The sequence below is a fragment of the Neomonachus schauinslandi genome, chromosome 14 (genome assembly GCF_002201575.2).
Source record: "Neomonachus schauinslandi chromosome 14, ASM220157v2, whole genome shotgun sequence".
In the NCBI taxonomy this organism is placed as follows: Eukaryota; Metazoa; Chordata; class Mammalia; order Carnivora; family Phocidae; genus Neomonachus; species Neomonachus schauinslandi.
Window position 1 is genome coordinate 73,471,061 of NC_058416.1, and position 24,727 is coordinate 73,495,787.

Sequence of the window (24,727 nt, forward strand, 5' to 3'; positions counted from 1 at the left end):
TGGTGGGGTGGACATGTAGACATGACTCTAGGCCTGGGCTGGGGGTCTCTGGCAGCCTCAGTCTGCAGTGCCGTTTAGATTGACTTGAAGGGAACTGTGTCCTGAGGGCACCTGGCATTTCTGCTTTATTCTCCTGGTAACTGTGGTGCTGAAAAATCCACCAGGACAACCAAGTATTGCTCTGCCCATGCTGTGATTTAGGGCAGCCCTCGTAAGTGGTGTTCTGTCACCGGGCTGAGCATTGGCCTCCGGGTCTCCAGGCTTTGTTCCCCAGGGGGCAGGACAGGACAAGAAAGTGAAGGCCCTCTAACCAAGGTCCCCTGGGGAAATTGGCCCCTTCTGGCACTTCTGGAACATGGACAGTCCAAGCGGCTGCAGGTCCATTGGGACACAGACTAGGGAACCGTGGGCATGTGCACCTGCCCTGGGGTGGTCAGTTTCTCCCCCTGGAGACCTGGCCTCGTCTTCAGCTGGTCGGTTCTGGATCCATATATTATTGGCCAAGGGATGGATTGTGATATTTTATTTTTTAAAAAGATTTTATTTGAGGGGCGCCTGGGTGGCTCAGTCGGTTAAGCGGCTGCCTTCGGCTCAGGTCATGATCCTGGAGTCCCTGGATCGAGTCCCGCATCGGGCTCCCTGCTCAGCGAGGAGCCGGCTTCTCCCTCTGACCCTCCCCCCTCTCATGTGCTCTGTCTCTCATTCTCTCTCTCTCAAATAAATAAAAATAAAATCTTTAAAAAAAAAAAAGATTTTATTTGAGAGAGAGAGTGCATGAGCAGGGGCGGGGGAGAGGCAGAGGGAGAGGGGGAAGCAGACTCCCCGCTGAGCGGGGAGCCGGACACGGGACTCGATCCCAGGACCCTGAGATCATGACCTGAGCCGAAGGCAGACGCTTAACCCACTGAGCCACCCAGGCGTCCCTGGATTGTGATATTCTATTGGGGCAACTGACTTAAGCCTCCTGATCACCCTTAACTTCTTCTTTGAGTAGGACCCTTGTTGGCGGCCCATCTCTTTTGCCCCTGGGGATGCCACATTCTATTCATTATCTCCATATAACCTGCGATTCAGGGGCCCCCAGTGCACCCCACCTCACCGCACGCTAAGTGACTGCTTCCCCCTGGCTCCTGATGACTGAGTGCCATCCCCCGGCCTCTCTCGTTTGGGGCTCCTATCATCCCCACTGTTCTCAGAGAACCGTGTGTGTATGTGTGTGTGCTGATAAACTGGAGAACAGTCCCCTGTGTCTGAGTGTCGTGGGGCAGTCATGAGAATCCCCCCAAGTGACTGCCGAGGGGCCTGTGTTGTATGTCACGGTCCCCACAGAGATGAAGGGGAACTGTCTCTCTGTGTCTGTGTCCTTAAGTGGCTGGTACACAGTAAGTGCCCCATAAATGCATATGGGATAAATAACCAAATGTATGGAAACTGGACCAGAGCAGGCGTCCCAGGACCTGGTCCCACATCATGCGTTCTCTAGACGTCTGTTGGTCTGTCTGTCCATCTCCCATCGGTCTGTGTTCTCCTGTTCATCCCGGTCACCCAGTACCAAGCCAGGCACTGAGCAGGTGCTCATGGAATCTTTGGTGGACAAAGTAGCCAGTGAACAGAAAACTATAGCCCGGATTGTGGAGGTGGGAGAGATCCCTGTAGAGAGACCCCCGAAGCCCACCCCCTGGCCCCAGGGTTCCCTTCTATAAAACGGGGATCCTGATGCCACTGACTGTTCTAGTCCTTTATGGCCCGTGGTAGGTGCTCAGTGAATGTTTGTTGAATGACTGAATGATCAAACATAGATCTATAAGTTTTCCTAGCTCTGCCCCACCTGCAGAGGAGAGCCAACACTGACCTTCCTAGTGATGCTGGTGTCCTCTCACGAGATGGCCTCGGGTGTCCTGCTGGCCCCCCAGAGGGTTTTCCTCCCCTAGCACACCCCATGCTCAGAGGAGCCAGGCTCGTGGTGTCCTTGTCAGGGTGACAATCCTGTAGAGCAGGAGAGTGGTCCCGAATGCATATACTCTCCCATATCTGGTCTTCTGTTGGCAACTAATTTCTCTCTGCTTTTTATTATCTTTCCCCAAAGCATCCATTAAGCTTAGCCAAAGCCATCCGGTCCCACTGTCCAGGATTTACTCTCTCTGCCACTTTTCTCAAACGCTTTGCTGCCCTAAATAAAGAAGTAAACGGAAGCAAGCTCAAAATGCGTAAGTTTATTCAGGAATAGCAGAGGGATTGCAATTCAGGACAAGCAAGCTGCAGGCGAGTAGGGTCGCAGGTTTGGGTAGGTTGTATTGATGGGCAGGGAACATAAAGAGGGGACATTTCAGCGAGGGTCTGTGACAATCAATGACAAACGGACACCAGCTCTGAAAATTCCCTGAGCAGACAGAACCAGTCCAGCCACACAAACAAAGGTCCATTCAGCCCACTTTGTGAGACCAAACTGACCTGCGTCACCTCTGGGTCACGCCTCTGGCAAAGTTTCCCACGGTGGATATGGGACAACCTCTGACCAACACCTCATCATCCAAGGAAATTGCAACATGATCAGTCTTCTGTAAATCAGGAAAATCAGTCTCTTAGCCTTGAGGTTTTATCTTCCCGGGGGGCACATGCACAAGGCTCCTTTTCTATGTTCCAGTTCTTAGATTTAGCGTTTTTTGTTTTTTTTTTCCCAGCTCGATAGGACAAAGCATCCAGTGCACCCCCTTCCACCGGCGTACCATCCCCACTCACCTCTGCTGCAAATGCGAACGCTGGAAGCCCCCTCTCTTTGAACCGGGGGTTTCTCTGCTCCACCTACTACCACCGATTCCCATCGGTGACCACGGCCACCCGGGCAGTGGGTGATCCAGCCCCCGCACCCCAGGTCAGCACCTGTGACCTCCTACTGCACCCGGGCCCAACACTACGACTGCTTTCCCCGGGGCAAGCGGACTCTGAAATAGAATGTAATGAACAGAACTTATATTAAAGAGTTCTTTTGGTATCTACGCCTATGGAAGGATGGAGAAGGAATGAGGATCGGACAGGGGGAAATGTCTAGCTGTGACGAGGGCCCCCAAACAGCCTGTGGCAACCCCACTGTAACCCCTAGAGCTAGTTTGTTCCCGAATTGGGACCAAGATGGCCAGCCCTTTGTACCTCGGTGCAGACCAGTCACTGGATGTGGGCACCTGGGCAAGGGTGTGACATCGGGCAAGGCGGCGCTCTGTAGCTAAGGCATCCCGAAGGGGCAGACAGCTGAGGGTCGCCTGATGACTGCAGCCCTAGCACAGACAAGAAGGCCTTCCGTGAAGGAGGATCTGGACAGCACATGACGCTGTCCACTCCCTGGCCAAGGTCATCCAGGACATACTTGGCAAGTGGAGGGACTTGTGACCACATTCGGCACCACTGCTGCTACCTCTGGACACAAGGCTCCCATGCTCACCCCTGCAGTCGCTGGCCACAGCCGTGGCCAAAGTCGCCCCGAGGTGAGTGGGAAGTTCACTGGCATGGTGTTTCATGCCCCCACCGCCACTGGGTCTCATGGATCTGATCTGCTGTCTAAAAAAATCTGTCCAATACATCGACATCAAGAACGAAATGAAGCCCTGGGCCACACGAAGAACGAGTCCCCCTCCTGCATTTTTTTTTTTTTAAGATTTATTTTATTTTAGTTTTTTAAAGATTTTATTCATTTATCTGAGAGAGAGAGAGACAGAGCACAAGCAGGGGGAGGGGCCGGGGGAGAGAGAAAAGCAGGCTCCCCGATGAGCAGGGAGCCTGACTCGGGGCTCGATCCCATGACCCTGAGGTCGTGACCTGAGCTGAAACGAGTCGGACGCTTAACCGAGCCGCCGAGACGCCCCCCTCACCCCCTCCACCCCGGAATTTTAACACTTGCTCCTCTACCTTCAGGGCTGACATTACCTTTAACACCACTGTGTCAAGCTCATTTCCTGGCATGACAATGAATTTGGCTACAACCACCACACGGCAGACCTCATGGTCCACACAGCCTCCCAGGAGTTAAGAGCCCTGGCCACTAACCCTGGCAACAGCCTTTCACCTTTATGGAGTCCCTGCCCCAACTCTGTCCCCAACACACTGAGAATTTCCCATCGTCTGCACCAGGGGTTCGAAACGGGGTGGTTTTGCTCTCCGCAAGAGGCGTTTGGCAATGTCTGGTGCTATTTTGGGTCGTCCAGACTGGCTGGTGGGGGGTATGCACTGGCATCTAGTGGGTAGAGGCTGCTCAACATACTACAGGGCACAGGAATGGCCCCGCTGTCCCTCCAGAGAAGGACCCAGCCCCAAATGCACTGAGGCCGACAAATTCCTATGCAGTTTCTAGCCCAGGTCCCTGAGGAAGGGGAAGGCCTTGGGCTCTTGCCCTCTTGTCCTCACCCATCATGCTGCCATGAAGTCCACACCGTGCACATCGGGGCAGGACTGGGAAGGAAGGCTGGGAAGGAAAGGTTGAGGGGAGGGCAGCAGATATCCCTGAGGCAACGCGGCAGAAACCGAGGGACCTGGGGGCACTTCATTTTTGCTCGCGAGTCCTGCCTATGCCCCTCACATTTACCCTTCGTGGCAAACCTGGAGGATATTTTGGCTGGAATGGTCTGTCGGGCTCATCTCATCCAACTCTCGTAAATCAGAGGTGAAAAAATGGCAGAGCAAACGGGTAGCCCAGAGAGGCCTGCTGCGAGTGGGGTGCCCAGCACTAACCCCTCCTTCCAGGCCCCGAGGGGGGACAGGCTTCCAGCAGCTCTGGGGAGCGGCTCTTGGTTACGTGGCGCATCCGACCACGGGCTCCTCTGCGTGGCCACCCGCTCGCTGCCCACGGAGCTGCCCGCCCTCCGTAGCCCGGCCTCCTGTCGACTCTGTTAAACGGTTTTCGAATTGGCAAACAATGCGTACATTCCAGGGAAACCAAATAGCTGAGTCCATCCTGCCTTCCTTCTTTCCTGAACGAGCACCACACAGGAAGGCCTTCCAGCTCCAGGACAGGCAATAGCCAGCCTACCCTCGACCTGTGGGCCCCCAAGTGGGCAGCTGGGATCCTGGGGCCGCCACCTCCTTGGATTTCTGGTTTAAACTGACATGCACCCCGGGGTCTCTCAGCTCATCTCCATGGGAGCAGGAATGGAGAGTGAAGGGTCTGCGCTTCCCGGAGGGACTCCAAGGTCACCCTGGGAGTACGCTGGGGGGCCCCGTGTAGTCTAGACTAACTGGGGAGGAGATGGACACCCTCCTGGGTCTCCCCATGGCCCACCTGTCACAGGTTCTTTCCCCACAACATGTCTTGCAGGACGCACAGGCGGTTGGGTCTCCAAACCCCCGAGCCTGTGAAGTGGGCTGTGCAACAATCCACAAAATCCGCAGGAATGCAGATCAGCGGTCCCCTTCCTCTTTATAAAATCAGCCTCTGCATGGATTGTCCTCAAAGCCGGGATTCTTTAAAAGGCGTCACTTCCTGATGCTTAGCAGCTTGATAAAGAAATTAATTGGCGCGGGGGGGTGGCGGGGAGGACAGCACACCGAAGTAGGAATCTTTGTACAGAGCCTTTTTATTGAGATTTTTATATAAGCAATTTATCAACACAGGAAACCAGCCTCACTGCTCCAAAATAGCCGTGTAAGACGGTGATACCAAATGACAGCTCGTGCCCGCACAGGGTGGGTGATTGCAGGCGTGGAGCAGCGTCTCCCGTGGGCGAGGACTTCAAACGTGCACTAGTAAGCGGATACTGAGAGAGGGCTACACAGCCCCACTGGCACAATCAATGTGAAGCGAGATCAAAACAAATGATAATTTCATAGGTACAATATCTAGATTTACAATATCTAATTCACCCGCTTCACCCTGTTGGGCAACGCACAATAGAAAACGGATTTATTTCTTTAAGGGTGTGATGCTTGGCCAAGAGTATAGCGCAGACGTGGCCACACCGACGGCTACCCAGCGAGGAAGACAGGCAGAGAGAAATGTCAGCGTGCGGAGGGACCCCCCTCTCCCAGGGGACTGGTCATTCCAGTTCACGGGAATACTTCGGGGTCCGTCCGCTCGGAAGTTAAGACCTCTGGCAAAGGTTTAATCACGTACGAGAGCATTTGCCTTTATGACCCCATCTTCCAAACCATTTTGCAACACCGATGCGGTGGGGGTGCCGGGAAGTCACGTTCAAAGGCCCTCTGCCTGGAAGCGGGGTTTTTAAACACGGCTGGCCCCCTGTAAGCAGCGCTGAGGACCGACCTCCCGTTTAGTACTCGATACCTCAGGTGCAACAGCCGAATCTCGGGGCGATGGCGAGACGGAGTGCAGGGATTTGGCACAATCGGAGTAGGAAATGATGCTCTGCGGGCGGCTCTCGGCTCCAGGAGGAGAACGATCCAGAGGGATGTCTACCTGCCCTGTTGGCTTAGTCGGGGCCGCGGCTTTAAAACTGACATCAAGAGGGAATCCCACCGAAATGTGTTACTGAGATTCTTTTAGAATGCAGCCAGTCTGGGAGCAAGCATTTGGGGGTACCTGTCAACAAGCAGGAGGCCTTCTGAAGAGGTAGATGAAAGCAGTATTTCATGACAGGTGTGCTGTCAGACGTCCCCAGGAAGCACACACGCCTCTCGGCACAGACCCGAGGATAAGCTTTAGTTGCAAACGGTCCATGGCAGTGATGGGGGGATGTTCACCCCACATGGCTGTGCGCGTTATTTCCACTTCGTTTTATGAAGCACAGAAAGGGCTGCCGTTTCTTTAAATAACGAACTATACAAATAAAAAGGAGCAGAAAGAAGGAATGTTTCTGACGAAAACAAACATTAAGGATTCAATAAATAATATAAAATGCTTTTGTGCTAAAATAGAACTCTGTTTTTTAATATATATATATATATATATGTAGTTCGGCAATCTTTACGTTACTCAGAAAAAGCCAAATCTATTGTAATTAGTTAAAACATAGAAAAATACAATTTCACAACAGAACTTAAAAAATGGCCAGTGTTTAGCTTATAAACCACATATAATATATACATCATGGGACATAATCAACTGAGACACAGGGAATTAAATTTCAAGTCCTTTCGTAATTATGAGTGCACGGTTAGAAATAGTTCTCCATTCCCTACCCTTACATGAAAGACGTTTTATATTAGACAGAATAAAATATGGAAGCAGAGTTACCAGTTTTCAGAGATAATTTTGAGATTGTGGTATTAAGAGAGTTTACTGTAAGAATGTGAGTTGCTGAAACTTTAAAACAGCTTTTGTTTCTTAAGTTTTTCATGAAATGCATGTACTGTTAACTCATTTTCTGGAGTGAGTATGTGTGTTTCAGTAAAGGTAATTTAACATTTGGGGTGCTGCATTTACCGATCAATGCTCCCCCGGCCGCGTCCATGAGTGGCCAGGCATCCGGCACCACGGGGAGGGCATCCCTGTCCCTTGGCAATAAAAGACCAGGTCTGTTAGTCTTTTGAGGGTGAAAGAAATCTCAAGCCCATTACAATGTGAGGGAATCATATTATTCCAGAGTTCGGCTTTCATTAGTTCAACAGGAAAAGAATTCTTTTTAAAATGTGGCCTGGGTCAAAAGAAAAAAAAATTCATATTCGTATGAATTTAAGTAATTGATGAATTCAAATCTCTAGAGTCAACCTTTCATGGGAGGGAAAATCATGTTAGATCTTTAGGGAAAAACGTTTTCGAAATTTCAACTATTAAAGCTCACTCTGGAAGTGGGCATGGATTAAACAGCAAGCCGGGTGTTGCTATTCTGGGGAGCCTTCTTGTGGTTCCAGTGGACGTGTGACAAAGGTCTGTGGCAGACACAGGGCCCTGCAGGCGGCCACCCAGCCCCCGCGCCTGGCCCTCCCAGTGGCTGCGAGGTGCGCACAGATGGGGGGTTAGCTCTGGGTGCCGGGCACCTTCCTGGAGGGTGCTGGAGGGCGTGCAGGGCCGTGATGGATAGCTGATGGCCTATTCCTAAGTCCAGTGGCTCCATAATTGAAAATAAAGTGACCATGTCTCACAATCATTACTATTCAACTCCTGTTGTAAGGAGAGAAAGAATCAACCAACCCTAACTCAGTCATTTCCTTGGTGCTTGGTGTAAAAGGAGTGATTTTTTTTTTTTTTTTACTCGCAAGTTAAGGCCTTCCTTCCTTTGCCCCATTTCTACCACTGTTCTTGCCTGGGAGACACCCACTCCACCTGCCCTACAGCCCAAGGCCCCCCAGCCACCACCTGTCCCAGACTCCAGTGAAGCCCATCTCCTCTCTGGGCACAAACGTCAGTCCTCAGGCGTGCCGAGGAGGTAATTCATCAGGCGTCTCCGAATGACCCAGAAGCACTTCCCTGAACAAAATCACCGAGAAAAAAAAATCACGTATGATTAAGTCCTACAGAATCAGTCTTCTCTTATCCCAGCACATTTCAAAGTACCTTTCATAGATCTACATCATGTGAAAAAGGGTCCGACTTCGAGAATCTTTCTTCTTGATGTGAAAAATCAATTCCATCGACAAGTCAGATGCTGTATCGAATTGGCCCAACTACAAATTCCGAGTGAAATTTTTCAGATCATCAGAGAAAAGACCACCCTTTGATCTTTTTCATGGAGTTAAAGCTCGCTGTCGATGGGTAAAGGATGTTCTGTAATGGCCAGTGAGGGCCTTAAAACAATTGTTTCTGGTATCCATATGGCATATTTCAAATCGCAAGTCAAGCTAGGTCTTGCTTCAAACAGATGGTTGTGTGTTGTTGTTGCGGGCTTTCCTGAGCGGGACGCTTGCTTTCCTCCACATCTGGCCCCTCTATTTCCACACAAATTCTGAAACTGTCATGTCTGTGGATTGGCCAATCAGAGGCATGAGAAGCGCAACGTGTGCATTAGCAGTAAAACAGCTGGTTTCTATAAGTTTTGCTGAAAAATCATACTTAAACACGATGCAGAAGGGAAAAAGCCCGACTCCCAGTGCCATGAAAGGGCAAATGCACCGGAGAGAATATTTTCACTTAGAAAAATAACCTTGGATTGGCTGAAGTTTTACATTTCTTCCATATACGTTGTAGTGCAGCTGAAAGTCATCTTTATTTTTAGACTTTGCTTTATTAATTCCCTTGATTTATGAAGTCAAGACATTATAACTTTATAAAAATAGTATCAACTTTATCTTCTTCGAGTGAGAAAACGTGTGCTGAATTTTGTCCTTTCTCACAGTCTACACGTTGAAGGGTCAACCATCTAGGAACGAGGTGACACCCTTAAAACTTTCTGCAACAGATCTCTAGCACAGTGGCCTTCTTTGGCCTTGCAGGCACGAGGTGCTGGCACAGAAGGGTCCCGGAGGTGTCTTCCATGTGGCCGCGGAGACGCTGGCCCTATCAGATGGCTTCGGGGACAAGTGCAGGTAGCAGACTCGCCAGACGAGACCCCAGCACTTGAAATTAGGCTTGGGACAAAAGTGCTCTCAGGGTATTTCTCAATTCCTGTTTCCTTTCTAAAGGACAGATTAACCTCCGGTTCTACTCCAAAGATGGTATCTTTCAAAGAGCTGCGGGTTGGCGTGGCTAATGCCCTGGGTGGGAAATGGGAGAGGCTAAGCTCAGACCCTGAAGGAGTCTGCGTCCTTCTCAACAGGAGGGTCTTGGCTCTGTCCGGCAGAGGCTTGGGGCACAGCAATTCCCGACCTGTAAATGCTCAGCGATGGGAGCCTGCGATGGGGCTGAGGACAGCAGTGACAGTGGTCATTAACCACACCCGCGAGGCAGCTCACCCTTTAGGAGGAACAGCTATCTTTCTGCTACTAGTGGTTTTTTTTAAAAAAAACAGAAGTGAACACCATTCCTGGCTTAAAAGGGAAGGCATGTAAAGAGTGCCTCCGTCCTCCCCTACTGGAAAGAGCAGAGTAGAACATGCGCACTGATTTAAACCCCAACCGGTAGTTGAGATGGATAGTGGACCTCCACATTTCTTTTCTTCTCCAAAGTGACCCCTATGAAATAAAAAACTCTCAGTAATCATCTTCCAAACTCTCAAAATATAATTTCATTAAGAAGTACTCACTTTCCCAATGAACACAGTGCATGGAAATCTGGAATCAGTAAAAATATCGAGGGCAGGATGCAGATAATGATGATGCTATTTATATTGTTAGTAGTTAACTTAGAAACACACAACAAGATTGCACTAAGAATAAGACAAATATGTGGACTTTAAAAATTATTGTTATTATTTTCAGTCTGGTGACAGGACTTCACTGGGAAACACACTGGTTCATATAGCCCAGCATAGCCCAGCATTTATTTGGGGCGTGAAAAGAGCACAGAACGCATCGTGGGAGAACCGTGGGGAGAAGAGAAGCCCCCGGGACTAGGCAACAGGCCTTCCCACCCCACTGCTGTCACAGCGTGGGACGACCCACCCGGGGCCAAGTACCACTCACTAATGACGGGTGAAGGATGACACGGAAGTCAACAAACACAGTTAACTCATTTCAACACATTCATTCTTCAGCATTCTTTTGTCAGTAAAATTCATTTTAAATTATACTACAACGTGAAACAGAGCAATTCTTTCCTTCCTTTACACACACATCCGTTACGGATATGTGTCCCGAGGGCAGGCAGAAGGAACCAGAATGACCCTGTCCTATAACTGCTTATTGTTGGAGCCCAAGACAGACTCACCCCCAAGCGTCCGTGCGCACCCAGACACGTGAAAGTGCGATTTGTTTATTTGAAGATTTTTGAAAATCACTGTTGCCCTGAAAGTTAAAACCCTGCTGCCTGTCCTTCAGAATCCCTGCGAAGCCTTCCAATGGTCCACTGTTGAACGCCGTCAGTCATGAGCGACTCCCAAGTCCTCTTGAGGGCACGCTCCCTCTGTTCCCTGTCGGAGGCAGGCAGGTACCTGGGTGGTGCCGCACACTCGGTGGGGGCCCAAGGGCAAGCTTCTCAGAAAGCATCTTCAGCTCGCCACGTGGGGCATCAAGAAGTTGGTCGGTGCTGCAGTGCACAGAGGAAACGCGTGCTGACCTCCCGTCCCCCAGGAGTGCGGAGCGGACATGTGTGAGCCCAGCAGAGGACACAGGGCAGCGCTCGGGCCACCCGGCACCTGCCGCCACAGAGGGCTGCACTCCATCTTGGCAAGTCTAAGATACGTTTGATATCAGACATACAAACTGAAGTGATAAGGAGGAATCATTTCAAGTTCTAGGTTCACGTCTACCCAAACAAGTGTGTAAGAAAGGGAAAGAACTTTTGTTTCTTTCTTCAGTAGTTTTGAGAGTGGACAGATGTCATGTGCAGGAGGCATCAGAAGGGGAGGGAGGCCGGCCTGGGCCGGACCATGGTCACAGCTCCTATTAGGAGCACCTCGGCGTCCTGGGTCCTCCCAGCCGTGGAAGGGCCCCAGGGACAAGAGGACCGAACCTCTGACCCCCGGACTTCTCCAAAAGACTCCCTCTCAAGGGCGGAAAACCCCCGGTACGGGCTTCCTCGAGGCCCCGTCTCCCCAGGACCCTCCTGTCCCGGGCGTCAGAGGCCGTTGCTGTTCCTGTGACAGAGGGGAGGCTTCGAGAGCTCAACCACGCTGGACCGGGACTTGTTGAGGAACTTGGGGGCGCGGCGCAGGAGTCGCTGAGCCTCCGTAAATGTCTCGGTCAGCTCCTTCTTCCACTGCACAAACTCGGGGTCGCTCTGCACGGACACACAAAGGGAGAAGTTGCAACGGGCGCGCACGGCTGGCCAGCAGATGTGGTGCCTCTGGGAACGACCGCGCCACACCGCTTTCCGGCGCGCAGCGCTCCGCTGAACTGTGGGCCATGCGGGGAGCAGGGCCAGGCTGGCAAGCCCTTCAGGGGACCCCCTGAGCCCCACCCTGAGAAGCACTGATTCGTTCAGAGATCACCTCCGATTTCTGACTTCTAAAACAGCTCAAGTCTATACAGTTATGCCTAAGGAGGAGTTCTGGCTGATGAGCGAGCGCGTCACGTGTGCAGTGGAGGGATGCTTATTAAACACACACCTCGGTTACCTACTACTGGTCTGTCTCTCTAAATACGCTCTCGTGCACATGCGCACACACACCCACACACACTCCCCCCCACCCACGTGCACACCCACACCCTTACACAAACCCCCACCCACATGGACACACACATCCTATACACACACACACCCATGCACATCCACACGCCCCCCACACACACACTCCCCTCACCCACATGCACACCCACACCCTTACACACACCCCCACCCACATGGACACACACACATCCTATACACACACACTCCCCTCACCCACATGCACACCCACACCCTACACACATCCCCCCCACCCACATGGACACACACACATCCCATACGTACCCACACCCTACACACACACCCCCACCCACATGGACACATACACACACAAACCCTACAAACAAACCCTACACACACACACACACACACACACACACACACACACACCCCCCAGTACCCCAGAGGAATTAAATTTGGGCTATAATAGAACTTTGGAGACAGAAAGATGGCATGTCCCTTGAGAGAAGTCACTTTGGTATCTTGTGTTTATTTAGACATGCAAGCCCCAACCTTGAACATGCTGAAAGAGAAGAACTGGGAGACCAGCTAACAGACCCCTACTGAACACTGATCAGAGTTCCCAGATAGGGCAGTCAGATTATTCCACGTACCTCCTCTCCTGTCATTTTCTGACGTTTGTTCCTATAACAGTAACGGTTAATTTGCTGAGACCCTTGTGCCCCGGGGCTTTCCTGCTACCTAAGCGACAAAGCACGGATTCAAGAAGCTGCTCCATACCCAGGCAAGCTGTGTTCGCAGGAGACGCACACAGTTGCTTGAACTTTCGCTTACGGGGAAAAAGTGTTTTAAAAACCTGAAAAACTCACCTCACACTGCAAGACAAATTGCTTCCCTCCTTTTATCCTCAACAAAATGCACTTTTTGTCTTTAATCTGAGTTTCTTCCACAGACAGAATCTGTTCCATTGTCAGTAAATTTTGCTAGCCATAAAAAAAAAAAGACACATTACTTCACATTATCTCCCGATTTCCTAAGTTAAAGTAATAAATAATCTGGAAAACTATCAGCTTAGGAAAAGTTAAAAAAAAAAATCAGCCTTTCCCTTTCTCTGATGATGTTCTAGAAGAGAGGGGAATGGCTAGGAAGGGACATGCACAGAATTCAAATGACGGCATCTCAAAGGAAATGGCAAAGGACAGACTGTCTCTGTAAGACAGCAGCACGGCTGTTCCCTCGACACAGGATCCATTTGGGAACGGCTGTCACTCGCACGCGTCCCTTCCGTGTCGCACGCTTCCCTGAGTGCTATCGACTGAGCTGGGAGGAAACAGCGAAGTGCTGTGCGATGTACATGAGCCGATGGGGTGCAGCTGAGCTCCTGACATGGCAGCTCGGGAAGGGTCTGGCAATGTTGGCTGGTGAGCTAAGGATATTTTGAAAGAATGATATCAAAAGGATGCTATAAATACAGGCAACATCCTTAAAAGATGGTCACGCCAGGTCTAGAACACGACTGCTTGCGGCGAACGTTATGGTGTCGTGAGTACCTTACCATTTTATGTCTTTTTGGATAAATACTCCAGGACTCCTAAATGAAAAACACCACCATCATAAATGCTCATTTTTCTGTTTCCTGATTTATACCTATGAATCCATCCATCCATATACACTAGGCCGCTCTCAAACAGAACATCGAATGCTGACTTTTAAAACCAAGCTACCAGGGCACCTGGGTGGCTCAGTCATTGGGCATCTGCCTTCGGCTCAGGTCACGATCCCAGAGTCCTGGGATCGAGCCCCGCATTGGGCTCTCTGCTCAGCGGGAAGCCTGCTTCTCCCTCTCCCACTCCCTCTGCTTGTGTTCTCGCTGTCTGTCAAATAAATAAATAAAATCTTAAAAAAAAAAAAAACTACCTTACTGTATCCGATGTTCAAAAAAAAGGGAAGATTTTCTTTAAGTTTTCAAATATCCTGAAAAGCTAGATAACTTCCTTTCAACGCACACCACGGTGACTGTCCAGTAGACGGCAGACTAAAATTGGCCCTGGGACAACATGGGTTTGAACTGTGTGGGTCCACTTCTATAGGGAGTTTTTTCCCCGTAAATACAGTACAGTTCGGTAAATGTATTCTCTCTTCTCCTTGTGATTTTTTTCTTTTTTTAAAAGATTTTATTTATTTATTTGACAGAGAGAAATATAGCAAGAGAGGGAATACAAGCAGGGGGAGTGGGAGAGGGAGAAGCAAGGCTTCCTGCTGAGCAGAGAGCCCGATGCGGGGCTCGACCCCAAGACCCTGGGATCGTGACCTGAGCAGAAGGCAGACACTTAACGACTGAGCCAACCAAGCACCCCTCTTCCTTGTGATTTTCTTAATAACATTTTCTTTTCTCTAGCTTACCCTATTGTAAGAATACAGTATTTAAGTCATGTCACGCGCAAATTCTGTGTTAACCCGCTGTTTATCAGTCAGCCTTCTGGTCAACAGTAGGCTATCAGCAGTCAAGTTTTTGGGGGGAGTCAAAAGTTACACACAGGTTTTCGACTGCATGAGGGGCCGACATCCCCGACCCCCGAGTTGTGTAAGGGTCAACCGTAAATGCGTAATATGCCCAGGGACACTTATTATCTGGAAATATTATATATTCTATAATAATAATAATATATACGGATTACAATTTGTGTGTTGAGTTCATATATTTATAAAATACAATATATATGATAGAATATTACACATTGTATTATATAACACCAGCACCTCAGTTACAGCTCAGGACCCCCAAAGAGACTTACTAATAGCAATTCAGAGCCTAGGCGCATTAGTCTGAGGAAATGAGCCCCGCGGCAGCAGCAGCGGTGAGCAGCCTGACTTATTTGAAAGGAACGTGCTGTGCAGTAGCAATCACTATAATTAGATAGCAATTTACCAACGGGGATTTATTATTTTTATTTATTTATTTTCAAGGATTTTATTTACTTATTTGAGAGAGAGAGAGAGCATGCAAGTGGGGGGAGGAGGAGCAGAGGGGACAGGAGACTCCGCACTGAGTGTGAAGCCCAACATGGGGCTCGATCCCACGACCCTGAGATCATGACCTCGAGCCGAAACCAAGAGTTGGACCCTTAACCGACTGAGCCGCCCAGGCGCCCCTTTACCAACGGGGATTTAAAAAACACATTCCAACATCGAACAAACCAGATTAGAGGTTATTCTACACTTCTCACCACCGGACAACGGATGGGCAGTATTCTGACACATCCAAGACATCAACCATGTTTTTGACATTCGGGACCCACTGCCCTGCTTCCTTGGCCCCAGAGGACTAGCCATTCCCTCCCCAGGAGCAGAAGTATGCCTTCTGCTTGGATGGCCACCTCTGCACGAGCCCTCCACTCCCCACACAGCAGGTGCTGAATAAAGGCCACCTGCCTGGCTTCGAGGGACAGTGTGGATTCAAGATGTCTTCTTACCTTGTTCGCGAACACTGGCCCTCAAGAGAGGACCTGAGGGGGCAGTGTATCTTCCTGCCCATGCTATGGACGTCACTTAAACTTTTCCAACAAAGCAGAGACCAAAGGAAGTGTCTGGCGACCTCGGCTCTGGGCCCAGCATCACTTAGCTCACTTCATTTGAGCCTGACCTGGGGCGGGGGAAGCACGTGAAGGGGCGACTGAGCAGAGGCAGACCCACAACTGTCGTGCTGTGTCACGGACGCCAGACCCCCTTCTCTGAGCTGTGGATTCAATCGCCTCTGTCCGACTCCAACATCCTGGATTTGTTTGTTTGGTTTTGGGGTTTTTATCTCTTTTGATCTCCCCAACTACTCTCCGGCCTCCTTCAAACCTGTTTTGACCTCACATTCTATTTGCAGACGTTACAGAATCCTTCTTTGACTCTAAGTTTAAAAGTTAGAGTTTGAACACCAAAATCTCATGTGCACGAGTTTAAATAGATACCCAGAGCTTAACGGGCTATTTTAGAAGACATGCCAGCCATCCGAACGAGCCATGTGACACTGAGAACCCTGCAAGTCCGTGCTGGGTGGACCGCTCTGGACTTACCCGGGACTCTCCCTCTCCTCTCCATTCAAGTCTGTTCGGAAAGAGGTAAAAATACCGACGCTGCCATTGAGTCAGGAACGGGTTCCCCAGCTTCAGCATGTACCCGTGCATGATACAGTCCTTTCCCAGAGCATAATCTGAGCAATATAAAATAACCGCAAATTAAATGGGCTCGGACACAGATGGTCTATGTTCTTTTCAGAAACAAACGAACAGAAAAGAATGACACACTCTTTGGAAAAATCAAATTTCTTTTTTTTTTTTTTAAGATTTTATTTATTTATTTGAGAGAGAGAATGAGAGAGAGCGTGAACATGAGAGGTGAGAGGGTCAGAGGGAGAAGCAGACTCCCTGCCGAGCAGGGAGCCCGATGCGGGACTCGATCCCGGGACTCCAGGATCATGACCTGAGCCGAAGGCAGTCGCTTAACCAACTGAGCCACCCAGGCGCCCCGGAAAAATCAAATTTCTATGAACGGAGGACATTATGCAAATCCGTACCTCAGTTTTGAGACCCAGGTGAGCTGGGGATCGAAAGAACAGGTCTCCGCTAACATACTGAATGGCTGTTTCTCAATATTCGGATACATTCGTGATGTTCCCTCATCGCTCAGAGAGGGCACAAGTTTGTTCCCAAACTATTTTTTCATTATGTGTAATAACAAGAATTGGAGATTAGAGAGGAATTCAATTCAGGCTATGCCCAAAGTACCTTTGCCTTTATGTGGGACTGGGGTTCTCCACTCAATCCCATAAATAATAGTAAGGGGCTTACCAAGCAGCCAAGGTAACACAAGGCTCAAAACTGGTTATTCCTTAAGGCTATATTTATCCCTCAAATATACGGTTACCTAGACAGACTGAGCTAATTCGGACTCATGTTAAGTCCTGATCATATTGTTAGAGTGAAGTACTATCTCTTTTTTTTTTTAAAAGGTTAATTTTAAGTGACTGGCTCTGCTTTCTTTCTTTAAAGGCTTTGGAGACCAGGCTAAAAATCATTCATTCACTCCTCCCCTCATTCATTCAATAGCTATTCAGGGAATGCCTGGTGTTGGGCATGTTCTGGGCGCTCTGGATTCCGCAGGGCTACATGGCAAGAGACAGAACTCTCGCCCTCAGAGAGCTAATGTTCTAACAGGAGACCCAGACGGTAAACAGATAAGCAATACCCACACTGTCCCGCATACAGGAGGGAAAAGAACCAAGAAGGGAGGGGACAGGTGATAGGGTGGGCTCCCCAAAGCTGTCATTTTAATGCAAAAGTGTTTGCACGGCTTAAGTATATGGAAGGTAGAAGCCTTGCAGGTTTACCTCAGAGACCTAAGCCTAGACTGTATCGTTCTGTAAGGTGACTCCTGAGATCTTCAACCAAGAGCCCAGTGATGTCCAAATCAATCATTTAAACATGAAGATAAATTCATTAACTTGCTAGATGCTCTAACTGCAGCTCTAATTAAAAGGATGCACTTCGGTAAGGTTATTAAGGTATACTAATTTTTTTCTAGGTCCAATTTGTCAAGATTCTAGTGACATCATGACCCTCCCCGGAGCAAGCTACCATTGACATAAAAAAGTAATTTCTCCTGTAAAATTTGCTACGGCCAACAGTCCAGAGTGATGTCAATGGATGCACTGTCTAAGGAACAGCTTAGAAATGAAGACCCTCGGGTGCCTCGGTGGCTCAGTTGGTTAAGCGACTGCCTTCGGCTCAGGTCATGATCCTGGAGTCCTGGGATCGAGTCCCGCATCGGGCTCCCTGCTCAGCAGGGAGTCTGCTTCTCCCTCTGACCCTCCCCCCTCTCATGTGCTCTCTCTCTCCTCTCATCCTCTCTCTCAAATAAATAAAAAAAAATAAAATATTTAAAAAAAAAAAAAAAGAAAGAAAGAAATGAAGCCCCTCTCCCTGCAGAGTGGAGGTGAGCACAGTTGCGGGGCCGCGCTGTTCCCTTGGGGTACTCAGGCAGCTTTTACATAAGGAGGAAGCCACCTGGGCGCGGGCACACGTTTCTGAGCAGGTGATAAACGCTACTGGGAAATGAGAAATGATGGGCACGACCGACCAGCCTGCATCAAGCTGCCCGCATTCAAGTAACTTATTCACACAAAGGAACTGGTTCTGGTCGGTCACTCTTATCATATAACATTGACCTCAGAAAAGTCTTTGCCTAGACGTAAAGTGAATCATAGCACCGTCCTCAACCACAGTACATTTAAATATCCAAGATCCTTTAAAATCTTAGGAAAATCGAGAGCGACAACATTTGGTGAATCAAGAATGGCCGACTGGTTTAACACCGGATGTTACACACTCCACTTTGGAAATCCCAACAGGGCACTCACATGTTGTAAATAAAAATGTGGTCTGGCAATTCCTTAATGCTGTTTGTAAAAGAAATGTCATTCTATCCATTTATAGCTCTGGACAAGGGACACGCATGCTAAGCTCCTCACCAGAGCCAACTACCATATACTTTGCCGGGCCCAGTGAAAAATGAACATGCAGGCCCCTTGTTCAAACATGATTAAGAATGTCAAGATGGTTACAGCGAGCGTTCAACCCAGTGGGGTGCCCTAGGAGGTGGCCCAGGTCACACGCCCATGAAGCCGGGCCTGCTCCTGGCACGGTAATATTCAGGCTTCAAGGAAGACACTTGCCAACTGGCTCTAGACGCTCCGAGGTCAGAGGACACACTGACACACTGCTGCTGACTACCTTAATTTACATGTTGACTGAAGACTGAACTATTACACTGAGCTTTTCCAAGCCACATACCACTAGTTAGGGCATCCCCCTTGCCACCCCTGGAAAGTACTTTATGACCCAAATACTTTCCCGGCTTTACAAGACATTTTTTAAAAAATTCATTGCATTGAAAATATTTTGAGACACGCTGGCTATTTTACCTTCTTCGTGTCCAAGTTGCTTATTTTTAGCTCTCTTTCTGGCCTCAATTTTATCCGTGTCCGCATTCACTGCGTCATAAACTGTTTCTGCCACTTCCTGCTGCCAGCGCTCCGAGATCAGCAAGGGGAAGTTCTTGTAGAGATCTTGGTCGCAATCAAGAAGCTTATTATTTTAAGAGATCAAGATAGTTATGATTTAACATACTTAGCAAGGCAACAGATTCAAAAGTACTCTAACCGTACACGGGAAGATAACGGGACAACGGCACACAACCCTTCAGAGACGGCTCAGTCACTGTCACAAACGTCGGCTACTGATAACCATGCAGCCGGGCTCTGCCAACGCGCCGGCGGACAGCACCTCACGTCCAGTCCCACGTCAGGGAAGATGCAGCCCGTCCTCTCATACCATCTTCGTTACCTTTTCGCCAATGAAAAACTAACCCATACAGGGCTTTATTTAAAGTACAAAAGGATCCAAAAACAAAATAGAATGTCAAGGATGGCGAGGAGACTCTATTTGCAAAAGTAGGAAATTATATCCTGTACTTTGAGAAACAATTAAAAGGGAGAAGGTAGGAGGGTTTTCTCACCACCCTCGATTCATCTGAAAAGTGAGATGAGAAGAAGGGAGAGGAGGCTGAATTTTCCATTCATTCCATGAACCTTCCAACCTTCCACGAACCCAGGGTAACAGCGTGATGAAATGCACAACCACGGCGCTCAGGAGACATGGGGGGTTTAGGCAGCTTCGCCTTTAAGAGGCACTGGGGTAAAAATTACACTTAATGATAGCATTTGTCTTCCAAACTACTACTCAAAATCCTTCATTCCTCCCCCTGAGCTTAGAGGCCACACTCTGAAAATGGGCAAAGAGAATGATTTTATGCCACCGAGCTACATGCAGAAAGGTGAATGATGTCACTGAAAGAAAGGAACACATCTGTCATTCAAAAGCACAGAACTCTTTAGAAACTTGATTTGCGTGCTCCTTTGCCTGAAAGAGAAGTACTGGATAGATAATTAGAACAAGCAAGTTATTTGCAAGAAAAAGAACAAGAAGAGGCACTTGCGCCCAAGACTTCAGCAAATCGATGAAACACGGAGGGTTCTCCAACTGCCCTTAGTGACCTGTTATGATCATGTGTTGATTTTAGGATCGCTTTGATTCTCAGAGCCTTCCTTTCCTCTTTTGGCTTCCTTCAGAAGCCCAGGCTGAGCCCAGAGCTGAAATCCTCAGTGGCTCAGAGCATGAATGCTGGAGGCGCGTGCCCAGCCGCGCGTGAATGTGCGTGCGTGTGTGTGCGTGCGCGTGCGTGGGTGTGTGTGCGCACGTGCGTGGGTGTGTGCGCGTGTGCATGTGTGTGTGGGGGGGGGTTGCTAGTGCACCAGGCCACAGGGTCACCCTGTGATCCGGGACGGATTCTGAAGGCTTTGCCAAAAGTAAAAACACACTCCTTTCCAAAGTAGTTGCTCGGAAAGGGCCAACTCTGCTTTGTATACAAACCATTCTACTTCCTAGAATTTCAGAGAGCCTTGACTTTTTAGGACTTAGCATAAGTTGTTAAAAGTGAATAAAACAAAGAAGAAAATCTGTCCTTATCTGAGGTGCACTTTTTTGTTGTTTTTGTTCTTGTTTTTTAAAGAACAGTGTATAATTTGGGCTTTTTTAAAGGTAAAGAATGCATGGTTTCTTAAGATGCAGACCCTCTAGCTGGACAAGGCTGTCCCAGGCTCCTCATTTCCCGCGGGGCCCCTGGCCACACGCCCCATCTTGTTCTGAGCGTGCTCATCCTCAGCTCTTGGTCACGAAGAACGAAAACCACGTTGACAGAACCTCCTAGCTGAAGCATGGATGACATGCCAGGAGGCTTAAAGCGGCTCTCTCTTCTACCTCACAGAAATCTGGGCGTCAAAACCAGTCACAGGAGACAAAACCAAGGCGCGAGGGGTTACCCGAAGTCACTCAGCAAATAAGGGCAGATTTGAGCCCAGTCTGTCTGACTCCAGAGCCGCGATTATGGTTAACAAAATTTAAAGTATGAGAAATCTCTTTTTAACATCAAAAATGTCTGTGGGCTCCCACATCACAGCCGCTTCATTTTTAGCACCCTTTCGTGGACGGTAGAACCTCTGCTGACAAAATTCTATTGTGACAACAGTAATCCTTTTAAGCGACTTTGTGAATGATCTTTCCCCAGAGCACGGCTGCACAGCGGTACTTCCACGCCTGCCGCGTGCTGTCTGTCCAGGCTGCAGACCACGCCTGGCAGCGCGCACGTCGCGGCACCGGACACGCTGCGGCCCCTGGGAGAGCCACTGCGCCAGACCACAGAAGTGACCTTAGCCCCCTCCACCTCCTCTTCGCCTCGGGTTCCCCTCCTGGGAAGCTGGTCCTGGGAGCACCCCGATCGCCCCTCCTTCCTGACACTGCCAGTTCCAACCAGCTGCCATTCCTCGGGTCCCAATGCGCCTGGCCTCTCGTGGGGTCTCCTGCAGCTTCCCTCCTCCCCAGCCGCTCACCCACCACTTCTGTCTCCAGGCCCCGTTGGTTCCAGTTCTGTGTGTCCCTGGCCACGGCTCCTCACAGGTGTGTGTGCTTACAGTGCCACAGCCTTCTGGAGGGGGAGCTGCTTGGTAGGAAAAGTGGGGGGGGCTTACACCACCAGGGTATAAGGAGGCAGCTGAGAAAAGATGGGGAGGTCCTGGGGGACGCTGAGAAGGTGGGGGCAGATGTGAGCCCGGCATGTAGTGATACACTCTGACTTAGCAGCCTGAGGAGGATGATTTTCCCTCATGACTCACCGTCTGTAATTATGCCTTGTCTACTGGGAAACATAATGATATGAACAAAAGTTTGAAAAATGCAGAGAATTATATTAAAAAAAAAAAAACCACAGTGATTATTTCACTTTTGATTGACAAATGCAGAATGACTCATGCTGTTTGCTCTCTTCATCCTAACACAGAGAGGCCTGAAAACTTAAAAGGATTAAGACGGCGGGCTCTTCGGCCCATGGCAAAGTGTGTTCACTGTCACAGTTGTTTCTTCTCTGCCTCATGTAAGTTCGAGTTCTATTCCAATCACAAATATATCCAAATCCGTAAGAAACTGACCACTTCCCAGGTTGTCAAACATAAAATGATTAGTCCACAGAAAGCTTTCATCGTTTCTAATTTAGGTCCTTGACTTCTACATTCTTCCAATATATAGGTATTGACTGGTAAGTTACATTCCACCAGCAGGCCAATGCTAAGACAATCACTCAGTTTGACAGCCAATAAAAAGCCTCCCCACCCTCCAAAACACCCAGGGCGAACATCACATGTGTACCTTGATGCCCTTGGTATCCTCTTCATCAAATGAGCCAATGTCAAAGGCATCAGCAGCATTGACTTCTCCCCGGGGAGGAATCAAGGGTGGAGGGTACTGGAAGATCCAAAGAAGCATGCTTCAGTTATCAGATCACCTTACGGCCCATCCCGACCTACGGCTCTACAGTGAGAACACTGTGAGCACCACTGTGCTGCATGCTGATCATTCCAGCCGAGCTCCTACACATCACAGCACATCTTTCAGAGATGAGCCTGGGCATGGAACAGCCCTAAAAGACGACCCCAGATTTTAGAGAAACTTCAGGGGGAAAAAAAAAGATTCACGTCCAAGGTCTTAAAGCATTACTGAATATAATTAAGTCTCAAGACTGCACATCCCGCCAGCTCAACTTTAGGAAAACACCACGTCTCAGACAACAGGGCACCACACTGCACTTGCTGGAGCCTTAATGTGCGGGGAGGCCAGAGGGAGCGCTCCACACCCACAGAGGTGCCCAGCTGACGCCAATGGAGCTGGAGCCCACTCCCTGGTTCACAGCGGGCGGGACTAACAGAGCATCATCCCTCCACTGCTGGAGATGATGCAAAAACGAATCCAAGGCTGATCCACATTTAAAAAAACCCTTTAGTTTGGGGTGTTTTCCTGTACTCATGGGAATATAAAAAAATATCTTAAAATAAGGGAAGGGATTCTGTTGCTATCCAATCATACTGATCCTTAAGTTGTATGGTGCTGGGTTAGAAAAAGTATATGTAGATTTGTGACCCACGTTTCTCGTACATTTCTATAGAGATCTTTATGAAAATACAGTCACTGATTGAGATAGGAAGTCAAAAAGATGAGTGAAAGCTAAAAACATCTCAGTTATAGGGACATTTGAATTAGATAACAACTCCGTTTCGATATTTATTAATGTACACTGCAGAGATTTTGAAAACTTTTAAACTAGGGAGACAGAAAAGTCAGCCCAGAGGGAGCTGGCAGCAATGGCAGCCCATGGGTAGAAGAGCAAGAAGGACTCACACTGCAGCCTGGGGTGTCTGGGGGGGCGGGGCTTGGGGCGGGGCCAGGGGCGGGGCTAAGCGCGGGGCCCTGGGGAGTGGACCCAGGAAGTGGGGGACAAGAGGGAGCATAGAGGTGGTGGTGCCCAGTGTGGGGTTCCAGACAGAGTACCTTCTGTAAGTAGACTTGCTGCCAGTCGATGCCTTTGAAAAAGATGTGTTCCTTTACTTCTTGTGCCCTGTGGAAGAGGCACAAAGTTGGTAAGGGTGCGTTTGCAAACCTAAGGAGTATTTTCCAAAAACTGTCTCCTAGTAAGAATACAGAGGAACGACCATTTTCAGTTCTTTAAGTAAGCAAGTAAAATATGCTTCTTTCAAAGAAACACAGGAAACACTGGATGTTTAGAAATATTGTATGCGGAAGCTAGGAATATTATCCCATATGGTAATTTATCAGGGACGCATATTCCAGTTTGAGAGAACCTAGGAGTTGTCACAGATAGAGAGATACACAGGATTCTGTTGCCCAGAGAACAAATTCAAATAAGAATCAAACTAGAGATCTCCACACTGAGGAGATTTTCAGCAAATGTCTATGAGGCATGTTAGATCAAACGGTAGGCATATGAAGTACCAAATATGAATTCAGAAGCAAACTAGAAATCTAGGAACATAGCGTATGCCAAACCTCCTCATAAATTGAAGAAACAAGTTTTCCTGGAGACCACCCTTAAAGCTCAGTTTATGCAGAAGAGAAGGGGCTGTATACCAGGAGGAAAGCCTACCCAGGGAAAGCGCATGGTCGCCGTGCTTGCCAGGGACCAAGGCCTGCCCTGGGTCCCCCAGCCCTGTCTCCCCCAGCAGAGCCCCAAGGGCTGGTTCTCGGCCCCCTTCCTCTGCTATCACTCCTTCGGTAACCTCACTCTGCCAGGCCTTTAAGTGACCCGTACCTGCAGACAAGCTCTCAGATCTGTGTCCCAAGTGCTGACTTTGTCCTGCACGCCAGGAGGCCCACCCACCCAGCGCCTACTTGGAGTCTCCACTTGATGGGGCGAGAGGTCTGTAGAACTGCTGCATTACTCCCACGCCTTGTTGTCTAAGGCCAAAGAGCCGGATCACCCCCGATGCCCCACTAACCCCTACACTCCACAGCCCACCCCTCGGCAAGTCCTGGGGCTGACTTACTGCCTCCAATCCTCACCGAGATCTGATTCCTAGTGGGGGCGGCAGGGTCTTCGATCATGGAGGGAATGCTAAATGTCCCGCCACCACTGCCACCGTCCAGGTCCCCACCCTGCTCCCCAAATGGCCCTAACTGCCCCCCTGCCCCAGCCTGCCCCCCAGCCACACAGCCCACAGCCCCACCTGCCCCATGC

The 24,727-nt window shown here is 49.3% G+C and overlaps 1 protein-coding gene across 1 annotated transcript in view; it reads right to left on the reverse strand.

Annotated features, from left to right (window-relative positions):
- Positions 1-10,486: 10,486 nt before the first annotated feature.
- Positions 10,487-24,727, reverse strand: part of GRK3 (G protein-coupled receptor kinase 3) — a 119,954-nt gene continuing 105,713 nt past the window's right edge. Inside the window, exons 16-21 of the mRNA XM_044921304.1 lie at positions 23,524-23,590; positions 22,348-22,443; positions 19,014-19,176; positions 16,108-16,244; positions 12,913-13,026; positions 10,487-11,695 (exon numbers count right to left, since the gene is read on the reverse strand). Of these exons, the coding sequence (XP_044777239.1) occupies positions 11,534-11,695; positions 12,913-13,026; positions 16,108-16,244; positions 19,014-19,176; positions 22,348-22,443; positions 23,524-23,590 (739 nt within the window). The 3' untranslated portion in view covers positions 10,487-11,533. The remainder of the gene's footprint in view (positions 11,696-12,912; positions 13,027-16,107; positions 16,245-19,013; positions 19,177-22,347; positions 22,444-23,523; positions 23,591-24,727) is intronic.